Raw genomic sequence first — 11740 nt, 5'->3', positions numbered from 1 at the left:
TCAACTACTCAAAACAAATAGCATAGAGCATATCAAATCCATTGATGGTGTGTCTTAATTCAATAGCTAATAGTCAAATTTGATGATATTATTCTCTAGTAACAATAATAACTCATATAGATATTAGCATAACTCCATACCAAATAGTGTCAATACATTGATGACACTTTTTTGCCCTTTCTTTCTATTAAATATAACTTTATTTTAGAAAATAAAAATGTATGTTGATTTCTCATTTAATTTATTTGTTTTTTTTTAATTTTGATGGCTTAATTTTAATTTTATTGTAAATTTGCAATGTAACAAAGAAGTATGCTTTGTTTGTTTTGTTTCTCTCTCTAGATCTTATTCTCACTGAGCTTTTTAACCGTGCAATCTCTTTCTATAGCTATATACCATATATATATATATAGAAAAAGAGTCCCTTTCTTCTTCTTCTACTTCATAGGCAAATATATATACGCATCACCAAATCTCATCGTCTTCAACCAAAAACCCCTTACGTCCCCTTCCTCTTTTTTTTTTTTTTTTTCTTTTTCGTTTTCTTGAAATCTTTTTTCAATTTTCCCACCTTCCAAACACCCCCAATCCGCCTATCTAATTGAAATTGGATTCACCTCCAATTCAATCCATTTGGATCCACCCAAAACCTTAGCTTTTCTTGGTTTTTCGATCCGAAAGTAACCTATCGGTTTACTTTTTCTTTCGTTTGGGTTTATTTTTTATTTTCTGTATTGGATTCATTGAGATGATTTGTTTTGTATCGGATTCGATCCGTATCGGGCCTTGGATGAGAATGGGCACCATTTGTGGCGAATGATTTTTTATTTTTTTATATTTTTTTCTCTATGAGAGTTTGAACAAAATGCCCGGTTTAGCGCAGAGGAATGACCAATTCAGTAATGGGTCATCGCAGATGTACTCGCTTTCTTCGCCCAATAGTTTTTGGTCGAAGCACCGCGACGATGTTAGCTACAATCACCTCCAGAAGGTACTGGATTCATTCTATAGTTGTTCTAATGGTTTTATGATTGTTTGGGATTGGTGTAGATCACTTTTTCTGATTTGGGTTCTTTAAATTTTGGTAGCTATCTTTAATTTGTATTGGATCTTGGAGTTCAATTTATGTATTGTGTGTTTTTGAGGTTTTAACACGTGTGGTTGATGTTTAGTGATCACATTTTGATTTGCGTATGAGTTTCGATGTTCTAGATCATATGATTCTTTATTATCAATATAAAGGTGCATGCGAAGTATTAATAATTTGCTTAGAAGATGTTTTATGAGCAAAATATTGTGCCTATCAGTTACATTTTTCAATTTTTTAATAAGTTGTAATTGCATAAATTTTCGTTTATTTGCATATAATGTCTTCTAGAAAGATAGAGGCATTAACGATTTGGAAACTGAGGATTGTCATCATGTCGTTATTGTGAAGTAAAACCAAATTAGGTTCTTTTTTTTAGTTGATGGCTAACTGCTGTTAGTTTAGAGTGGCAACCTTCTTTTGTATGTAAAGTTAACGGTAATTTCACATTTTAGTTAACAGTAAAGTACAGCGAGAAGTCACTAATTACTTGGACTTTGCTTCTAATGTAGTTCTGGAATGAGCTGTCTCCACAAGCTCGACAGGAGCTTCTGAGGATTGACAAACAAACTCTCTTTGAACAAGCACGTAAGAACATGTATTGTTCTCGATGCAATGGGTTATTGCTAGAAGGGTTTATGCAGATTGTTATGTATGGGAAATCTTTGCAACAGGAGCGACCAAATGGGCACCTCCTCTCCAACAGATCAGGAGCCTCAATAAATCAAAACGATGGTGAATCGATGATCATAAATCAAGATGAAATTCAAGATCCTTCTGTCCACCCTTGGGGAGGTCTAATCACGACAAAAGACAGCTCACTTACACTTATGGATTGCTATTTGTATTCAATGTCACTCAAGGGGCTCCAAAATGTAAATGTGGATGATTTTATAATACACCTTGAAATGTGTGTAATATGTCTATCCATTTAGTTGCTAATATTTTGCTTTAACCAGGTATTTGACAGCGCACGTGCCAGGGAACGAGAAAGGGAATTACTATATCCAGATGCCTGTGGTGGGGGAGGTCGAGGATGGATCAGCCAAGGACTGGTAGGTTATGGCAGAGGACATGGAACAAGGGAAACATGTGCACTGCACACTGCCAGACTATCATGTGACACATTGGTTGACTTTTGGTCAGCACTTGGAGAAGAAACTCGTCAATCCCTTTTAAGAATGAAGGAAGAAGATTTTATCGAGAGGCTCATGTACAGGTGTTTAGTTGTTCGTATATCTTTTCATATGGATGTCAATACAATTCCATGGAAGAAAATATGATAACTGTCAGTAGTTGAGCCAGTGTTACTTGTGGAACTTGATATTGATAATTATATCAGGAATGGTAGCCTGAGAAAACTGACCATAGAAAGAATAATATTCTAGTTTGAACCATTACCATTTCTTTTTTTGCTTGTGTTCCTTTGAAAGGATTTTTGACAGGCTTGAAACTTAACTATCTATATTGAATTGAAGAAGTATGCAAGTTCATACAACTTGAAACTAAAATTTGTAATGAAGCATGTGATGTGCTTAACCTCTGAATTGGATTAGTATTCTGTTGCATAGAAATGATTATATTTGCTAGCAAAACCATTGGAAGTAGTTAATCACATGCTTCACATTAGATTAAAATAGTGGGGTTGATATATTGTTAGGTGATAACATATATGAAGTGGTTTAACATCATATGCTTTGGTTGGGGGGATCCCTGCTTCTAAGTTGCCACTTTTTGTTAAAATGCACCCAAAGCTTGGTGTAAATAATGAGGATATCCAAGATGGTAAATATCTCTGAAAGTCATCTGCAAAACCGTTTCGGATATCTGCTGAGTCCAGTAACTAGCTTGAAACCGCTAAAGAAGATGCAACGGTTTATCTGATGTAAAACCACTTCCTGTGTTGGGTTTTTGCTTTGCATTGTTGTTAATTGTGTTGCCATGTTATTGAGGACAGAACATGTTAACATAGTTAATCAATATTTTAGATTGTAGATGTCATGGATAACAAAATGTTCTGCAATACTCCTTCATTAAGGTTCCTGTAGGGGGTCTATCACTTTCAAGGCTTCATATTGGCTGTATTGTGGAGGAGGTTATTGGACTAGAGAATAAAACATTAACCTTTATGGAAATTGGTATGCCGCACATTTAGTCTGGTTTAAGGAGTGATAAGTGCTGGACAATAAATCTTGATCCTATTACTTACTAAGGTGCTATTTGACTGGAATTGGAACTAATGCTTGGTCCCATACTTTAAGTGAATATTGTTGACCTGTATGTAATGGGAGGGAATGGATGTGAGAGAGAGGAAGGTTAAAAATATTGTCCTTTTAACTACACTAAAGACTAAACTAATAATGTTTTCTTGGAAGTAGCAGGACAGCTTCATATCCATTGGTTCATTTGTGGGTTGTGCATTTTATGTGAAACATAAAGACTAGTTTTCTTGCTTCATAATGCCATTGTTCTCTTATGAATTGATATGTGCCATAAACTTCTACTCTTGAAGTTATACATCTTGCATGAAATTTTTGGTTCTACAATAATTTAGTCTTGCTTTTGTCATGGTTGCTTTCAATATATGTAATGTTTACTCCCTTCAGGTGGATTCTCGTGCTCTTTGTTGGTAAGAGTGTTGTGTTTGATTATTCTGTTTTCTTAAGAATTTGAGTTACTTGCAACAGGTTTGACAGCAAGAGATTTTGCAGAGATTGCAGAAGAAATGTTATTCGTGAGTTCAAGGAACTGAAGGAACTGAAGCGCATGCGGAAAGAACCTCGGTGCACTAGTTGGTTTTGTGTTGCAGATACAGCCTTTCAATATGAGGTGTGGCTTTGTTCTTTTCCTTAATTTATTACTTCCAGATTGCTTTTGTGAGTTGTTTGTTGTAATTGTTGGTGAAAGACCAAATTGATGGAAACAACAATTTTGAAAACTTGACCTCATTGTATTGACTGCATATTTTCTTTTACACATATGTTAGATAATGCAATTCACATGTCATTAGGTTTTAATTTGTTGCTTTTGCAGGTATCTGATGACACAGTCCAAGCTGATTGGCGCCATACTTTTGCTGACACTGTTGGGACATACCATCATTTTGAGTGGGCCGTTGGAACAGGTGAAGGAAAATGTGATATTCTTGAATTTGAAAATGTCGGCATGAATGGAAGTGTTAAGGTAGATGGTCTAGATCTTGGTGGTGTTAGTGCATGCTTCATCACCTTGAGGGCTTGGAAATTAGATGGCCGCTGCACTGAGCTTTCTGTAAAAGCTCATGCATTGAAAGGTGGACAATGCGTCCATTGCAGGCTTGTAGTTGGGGATGGCTTTGTAACAATAACAAGAGGTGAAAGCATCAGAAGATTTTTTGAGCATGCTGAAGAAGCAGAAGAAGAAGAGGTAGTTCTATTTTACTGTCTAATTACTTTCTTTTTTGACAATAGAGATTTTTGTCAGAATTTTCAAGTATGCATCCAATTAATGTTATGGGAGGCTATACCTTATGTTATATTTATACATATTTTTTAGGATGATGATTCCATGGACAAGGATGGAAACGAGCTGGATGGAGAGTGTTCCCGTCCCCAAAAACATGCGAAGAGTCCAGAACTTGCTCGAGAATTTCTACTAGATGCTGCAACGGTTATTTTCAAGGAACAGGTATGTTCAGTTTACTGATTGTTGTTTTACTCTCTTTTTTACAACATATAAAAGTTATATGTTCCTAGCTCTTCCATTCATAGGGTTTTGTGTAATGTGCTTGTGCCAGTGTATTAAAAAAAATTTGTAAATGTTTGTTTGTGAAAAAATCCATTGCTGGTTTGTTCTGCTGTTTGTTTATTTACTTATTATTTTTCAGGTTGAGAAAGCCTTTAGAGAAGGAACAGCACGCCAAAATGCACATAGTATCTTTGTTTGTCTAGCACTAAAGCTGTTGGAAGAACGAGTTCATGTTGCGTGCAAAGAAATTATTACATTAGAGAAGCAGGTCCTGAAAATGTCAAGTTAAATGTTAGATGCTGGGTTAAAAGTTTAGGAGACCAATCTACTACTTTAGGAACATCCCTTCTGATGACTTCATAATTTTTCTTACAGATGAAACTTCTTGAAGAAGAAGAGAAAGAAAAACGTGAAGAAGAAGAACGTAAAGAGAGGAGAAGAACAAAAGAAAGGGAGAAAAAGCTTCGAAGGAAGGAAAGGTTAAAAGGAAAAGAAAAGGATAAGGACAAAAACTTTTCTGAACTAAATAAATCTTCTGATCATCCTGATGTCCCAAAGGAAGATTCATTATTAGCTGTTGATGAGGAGGCACATAATTCCGTTAGCTGCAGCAATTTAATTGGCCAAGCATGTGATAATGTTCCGTCCAGGCCAGGATCTCCTGATATTCAAGATGAGCTATTTTCAAATAGTTATACGGATTTAAAAGCACAATACTCCTATGATTATCATGATGAGGATCTTAATTTGAAAGATGAGAATGGTTCTTTTACTGTTGAACAATCAAAGTTTTCCTATCGAAGATCAAAGTTTTGGAAAGAAGGTCAAACAGATCAATCTTTGAAATGGTCTGACAGGCGCCGATTTGCAGTTGTCCAAGAGAACTGTGCTGTGCCAAATAGATCTGATTTAAGATGTTTTGGTGAGAATTTAGAGACTCCAAGGGCCATCAATTTATCCAACAGGCAATTAAGGGCAAATGGCACAAAGTCAATTAGTCGACATTGCGGTACTAAGTTTCACTGCTGCAGCAATGGAAGAACAGTTGAGAGATATGACTACCATTCTTGCAGCTGTAACCAAAATACTGAATATAGAGCAAAGGTTGAGCCGCATGTTTCTGCAAGCAAAGTTGGCCGGGAGACAAAATCAGGTAGTAAGTCAGAGTCTACTTTGGAGATGTCCAAACAATTTTATCGTGGCATTAAATACAACCAAATAGATCACACACGCGATAGTTGTGGAAGATCCAAAAGCAAATTCAGCTCTGTGAATAATCCCTCCAGTAGAGATTTACTTCATTCCAAGAAAGTTTGGGAACCCTTGGAATCTCAAAAGAAATATGCCAGAAGTAATTTAGATTCTGATGTTACCTTGAAATCATCAGCTTTAAAGGTCGAGGGATCAGAACCTAATAATAGTCTCATAAGATCATCTGGTGTTAGATGTTCAGCTGAGTTTATCGTAAATTCATGTAAAATTGATGAAGAGGGTGATGATTTAAAGGAATCAACTAACTCGACCACTGATATTTATACAAGCTGCCAAGATGAAAAACAGGATTTTCACAACTCTAAGAAAGGTGCTCGTGAGGAAATCAGATTGTGTCAGGACCATTCTGCACTAAATTCTTATAACCCAACATCACATGGGATTCCCGATCGTGTTGTGGGTATCAGTTCCAGTTCTGATAATTGTTCATCATGTCTAAGTGAGGGTGACAGCAATACAGCTTCTTCAAGTATTGGGAACCATGATTCCTCATCAACTTCAGATTCAGAAGATTCCAGCCAGCAATTCGATGGAAAGGAAACTTCGATTTCCATTCAAAATGATGTCTCAGATTGCCATGTAGTCAGGATGGAGACAAATCAGAAGGCAGATGGAGGAGATCAATTGGGAGGCAGAACATGTGTGAGTGCACAGAATGGGACAGGAAGTAATGTTCCTGGGACTACACCAAAAATTGCTCATGCTTTTGATAATGGTTTATCTGCTGTTAGTATGGCTTCTCAGCACCAAAACGTGGTGTCTCCAATGCATAACCAAAATAATATACACTTCCCAGTGTTTCAGGCTCCTTCGACAGTGGGTTACTATCATCAAAATCCAGTTTCATGGCCTGCGGCTCCCAACAACGGGATTATGCCTTTCTCCCATGCCAATCACTATATGTATGCAGGGCCTCTTGGTTACAGTATAAATGGAAATTCACGGTTCTGCATGCAGTATAGTCCCGTGCAGCATCTGCCTACTCCTTTGTTTGCCCCTGGTCCTGTGCCATTTTATCAGCCAATTGCCAAAGCAAATGTAATCAATTCAGAGGAGCAGACCCAGATTTCTAAGCCACATGCAGTGCAGGAAGCATCAAATGCAGCAACTGAAGAGAGCACAAATTCAGTTGGAGCTCATTCAACACAAACAGCACTGAGTGGAGAAATTTGTCAAAGCAATGATTCTGGAAAATTGCATACCAGCGACAATAGCTTTTCCTTGTTCCATTTTGGCGGGCCTGTGGCTCTTTCAACAGGATGTAACTCGATTCCCGTGCCTTCCAAAGAAGAGATTGTTGGTGATTTTTCTTCCAAAGCTCCAACAAATAATGGTGAGAATAATCCAGCTTGCAATAAGAACAAAACCACTGTTGAAGAATACAACTTGTTTGCAGCAAGTAATGGCATAAGGTTTTCATTCTTTTGATATAGTTGTGAGAAGATCTGATGTGGCTCTTCAGAAGCTCAGAGTTTGAGATATTTGGTCTTTGGTACACAATAAGCTTCCTTTGGTGGGAAAATTTAAACTAAAAGAGAGAAAACAAAGCAAACATAAATTTGAGGTTATTTCATATTTCGTTTTTTTATCCAATTTGTCTCATTATTTTTCCTCTGTAGAGAAAAAAGGTTGGGAGAGTGGTATATTTGTTCACAAGGTTCTGTAAGAGGTCAGTTTTTTATTTTTTATTTTTTTTCCTTATCTTTTCTTCCTCAATGATGAATCATTTACGAGTAATGAGTTTTGTTTTGGCGCATGGAAAACAGGAAAAAAAAAAGAAAAAAAAAAGAAAGAGTATTGAAAACTTTTGTTTTGGGATTTTGAGCTTCCTAAAACAATATTGCTTATTAATTTGCCTTGCTTGAATATTAATTTTCCTTTTCAGTTAAATTCAAACAGAAATATAATTGTCTTGGATTCTAACCTATAAAGTAATAAGTCGATTTAGCTCACATTTTCATGGCCAATAAAATGTTGCAGGGCAGGGGTAACTTTTACCATACCTAAATTTCTTTAGGCAAGACTTTTTTTTTTAAATATATATACATTTTTTTTTTCAATAAATTTAAAATTTTATAAAATGACAATAAATTGAACTTTTAAATTTTCCTAAAAATATATATTTTTAAGATATTTATTTTTGGCACAATGATGTGGCAGACAATATAGGCAAGATAGACCAAAGAGACGGTTGAAAAGGATTGCCTTGCTAATATGTGGGTCGCCAATAATGCAACCACCTGGTCATCGTTGCTAAGGCCTAAGGATGCTTATGTCCAATATGATAACCAAGGCCAAGGTCGCCATGATTAACAAAAATAACAACACTCAAAAAATAAGATAGGCTCAAGGTACTGGTCGCCTAACCTCACACATGGTCGCCTATTTCTATGAGTAGCTGTTTGTCCCTGTATATGATTGTTGGGCACCAAGTCCATGAACTAGTCATTTACATAATGTTGCCAAAGGTAGGTTGCAAAGCCTGGTTGCCCTCAAGCCTGTCATGGTCGTCGTTGGAGACTTCCCAAGCTCATGTCATGGTCGTTGGAATCTCTTACAAGGGATCCAGTTGCTGGCTTCATCAAGGGTAACGGTCGCTAGATCCCGAAAGCCAAAGGACATTGCTTATAACTCTTCCTTGACCCTGAGCAGATCACTAGCCCTAGTGCTAGGAAGTGGTCGCAGAAGCATAGCCACAACACAACTGAGGTTGGCTACCCCATTAATCAAGTCATACCTCTATACTCATTGTCTTCAGGCTAAAGCTCAATAGCCTAGGCCCACAACCCAAATATAACCCAACTCCTTACTATAAATGAGAGTAGAAGGGCACGGGAAAAGGGGGATGATGGCAAGATAGCCAAATAAGCAAAGGCACCCAATAGTGCCGAGGGCTCTCAAAATCCAAGAGAGTTAATATGTAACCACAAAAGTAATCAATATTTTCAAAGATCAATAATAGTGACTAAGTGGACGTAGGTCATATTTTTTGGGCCGAGCCACTATACAATCCTCTCTATATCTATTGTTTCATAGCATTATTTACATCTTAAACACTTGATTTAACTCTTACAAATCTTCTCTTAATTATTCTTTGGGTGTTGACCAGTTGAAGAAAAAACAAGTCAACAATTTTAAAGTTTTTTTTTTTTTTTTTTGAGATTTTACAAATTCCATGGGATACTAGGCCTTAAAAAAATTCCTATATTTTATTATTTTGGTAGACTATATATTTTTTTAAGTTAATTGATTTGAAAGTTAAACACTTAGTCGAAACAAACAATCTAGTGAGTCAACATAATCGAGCTAGACACTTGTGATTCTTGGAATCGGAACAAACAAACATCTTTTTTCGGTTTTCAATAAAAATGTTCACTATCCCACCACCTTACTTGGTACACAAAAAACAACTATTAGAATGACTACCAATTGCAAATCTTCAAAAGGAATCCACATTTTGGGGAGGAAAGCGAGGATGGCATGCCTAATATTGCGATGCTCTCGAGACATTTGCAAGCACTCATCTTTTGATAGGACAATCTTTCTCGCCATAAGAAGACATCCTTTCGAGTAATAGCATATCTCTTCTATATAAAAAATGTATAGATAATAGATTTTGTTGGTTTTAACGGTTTTTTATTTTTTTATGTTAACTTTAACAGAATATTCTTATATTTAACAAAATATTCTTATATTTAATGGTAAATTGTAAACATGACTTAAACTTAGATAAAGTTAAATAAATAAAAAATTAAACAAATTAAAATAAGATATTTTTGAGATATTTAACAATGATAATTATTTAAAAATAATAAAACCATACGTTTTATAACTTAAATAAAATTTAATTAAACTTAAGTTTCACGTACTACAATAACGTCATATTAAATATATAATATAATATAATCTACTATCAACTAGCGACAAATTTAAATTTAAAATCTACGTATAATATTAATATTATATTAAACATATAATGCATAATGTATTGTTGTCACTGCCAAATTCAAAAACTAGAACAAAAATAAACTTAGCAAATATTAATTAATTAATTAAAATATGATATTTTTAAGATATTTTATGAAAATTTAAATAATTAAATCATATTTATTTAAAAATAATAAAGGCATACATATTATTTTTTTATCTTATAAGTTTGTGTGATAGTTTGTTTTTTATTAAGTGATTGAAGTTCTTTTCCTTCATCAAATTCACCAAAGGACATTGCGAGATACATTAGAAACTAAAAATAATTGATACATATATACTACTGTCTAGACTATGATTTTTTCTATTCTTATTTTATTTCTATCATTAATTTCTTTTTAAATATGTTATCCAAAAAGCAGGCATGGGTGACGCGGCAAGCATTTTTAACACGTAGCTGACACCTGGCAGAAATTCTGTTCGACCATCGACCAGAGAGATTCCCCTGACATAACATATGAAGCTTATATACAACCAGCTTGGTCGTATACTCCATATATTTTGAGATAATCTTGTACAATTGTAATCATATCCGAGATTATCTCCCATGATCCATGATGATCCGATTATTTAGGAAAGAATATCTGTAACTAATTCATGTAATCCTCCTTGAGCCTATAAATAGAGAGAAATAGCTCAAGGAATGGACTTTTTGCTGATTTAAGTTGATACTTACAAGAGAATTAGGGCTATGATCTTAGGATTGTATTATTCATCTCTCTCAAGTCTGTGAAACTCAGAGAACCCTAGTTCTTTGATCACTCCTTTGAGAACTAATATCAATAATAGCTTAAGTGGACGTAGGTCATTACCATTTTGTGGGGCCGAACCACTATAATTTTTTGTGTACTTTACTGTTTTTTCCATTAGATCTATTTCAACACCTTCATTCACATCAAGCATTTGACTCCGTGTCAGTTGACCAAATCGATGGTCAACATTCTGGTGCTTTCATTGAGAGCTTGAGACGAGATTGTTGAAGCATTAATGGCAAAAACAACAAAGAAGACTGGGCAGGCGGTTGGCGCTGCACCATCTCAACCTCCTCCTCCTCCGAACATGGCTGAAAATGAGCCACACTTGGAATTTGATGAGGAGGAACTGGACTTCGAGACGCTGAGAAATATCCTAGGGGTATTGCAAGATGAATTGGCCAATCTGAGGGCCAATCAAGAAAGTGCTGCGGAGATTATGGCGTGACAGCAGCAAGAGATAGAGCGTCAGCGCCAAGAGCTGAGTGAAAGACAGGCAGAGATGGACCGTCGTCAGAGGGAGGCCATGGCAGCCCTCAAAGCAGCCCTGCAGTTGGCTAGGAATCAGGCTGCACCTACCTCACAGCCTGATCAACCCTCGAATGGGCCACCTCAAAGGGGTCCCAATCCTAGCCCTCCGATCCAGCCAACGAGCCCTCAAAGGCCCGAGCAGCCACCAATGCCTCGGGATGATGTCCCACCAAGGGATCCTGAGATGCAACCTCCATCCCAGGCTGGTCGAGGCAATCCCCCACAGCCAAGGCAGAATAGGGCCGGGCAGCAGCCCCGTAGTCCTAGACGCCATGGGGGTGAAGAGTCGAACCCACCGAGCAGGGGACAGCGTCCTTCTGGCAACAGAAGAAACTCAAAGATAAGCTCTACGGTCTGGGGCCCCCCATGGCATGATAATGCACGG

General features: G+C 36.5%; 1 protein-coding gene across 2 annotated transcripts; it reads left to right on the top strand.

The window, feature by feature from the left end:
* The first annotated feature begins 476 nt into the window (after window positions 1-476).
* LOC133823417 (uncharacterized) lies at window positions 477-7936 on the top strand. 2 transcript variants are annotated; one of them, XM_062256186.1, is made up of 8 exons: window positions 477-991; window positions 1600-1962; window positions 2047-2306; window positions 3799-3916; window positions 4121-4492; window positions 4622-4753; window positions 4953-5081; window positions 5189-7936. In XM_062256186.1, exons 1-8 carry the CDS (start codon window positions 866-868, stop codon window positions 7511-7513), a joined length of 3825 nt encoding a protein of 1274 aa, XP_062112170.1. In that variant the 5' UTR covers window positions 477-865; the 3' UTR covers window positions 7514-7936. The 2 variants fall into 2 exon arrangements, with proteins under 2 accessions (XP_062112170.1, XP_062112169.1); XM_062256185.1 differs by having other exon boundaries at window positions 478-991; window positions 3775-3916; window positions 5189-7822.
* Window positions 7937-11740: the final 3804 nt, after the last annotated feature.

This window comes from Humulus lupulus, chromosome 3, assembly GCF_963169125.1.
Source record: "Humulus lupulus chromosome 3, drHumLupu1.1, whole genome shotgun sequence".
Classification (NCBI taxonomy): domain Eukaryota; kingdom Viridiplantae; phylum Streptophyta; class Magnoliopsida; order Rosales; family Cannabaceae; genus Humulus; species Humulus lupulus.
This window is presented reverse-complemented; position numbering and strand designations above follow the sequence as displayed.

What these genes read in the sequence shown, in the direction of transcription:
- LOC133823417 (XM_062256185.1), top strand. Translation starts at nt 866, where the DNA reads ATGCCCGGTTTAGCGCAGAGGAATGACCAATTCAGTAATGGGTCATCG. An exon ending in GCTACAATCACCTCCAGAAG is followed by an intron (nt 992 to 1,599) that starts GTACTGGATTCA and finishes CTTCTAATGTAG; the next exon opens with TTCTGGAATGAGCTGTCTCC. An exon ending in TTATTACATTAGAGAAGCAG is followed by an intron (nt 5,082 to 5,188) that starts GTCCTGAAAATG and finishes TTTTTCTTACAG; the next exon opens with ATGAAACTTCTTGAAGAAGA.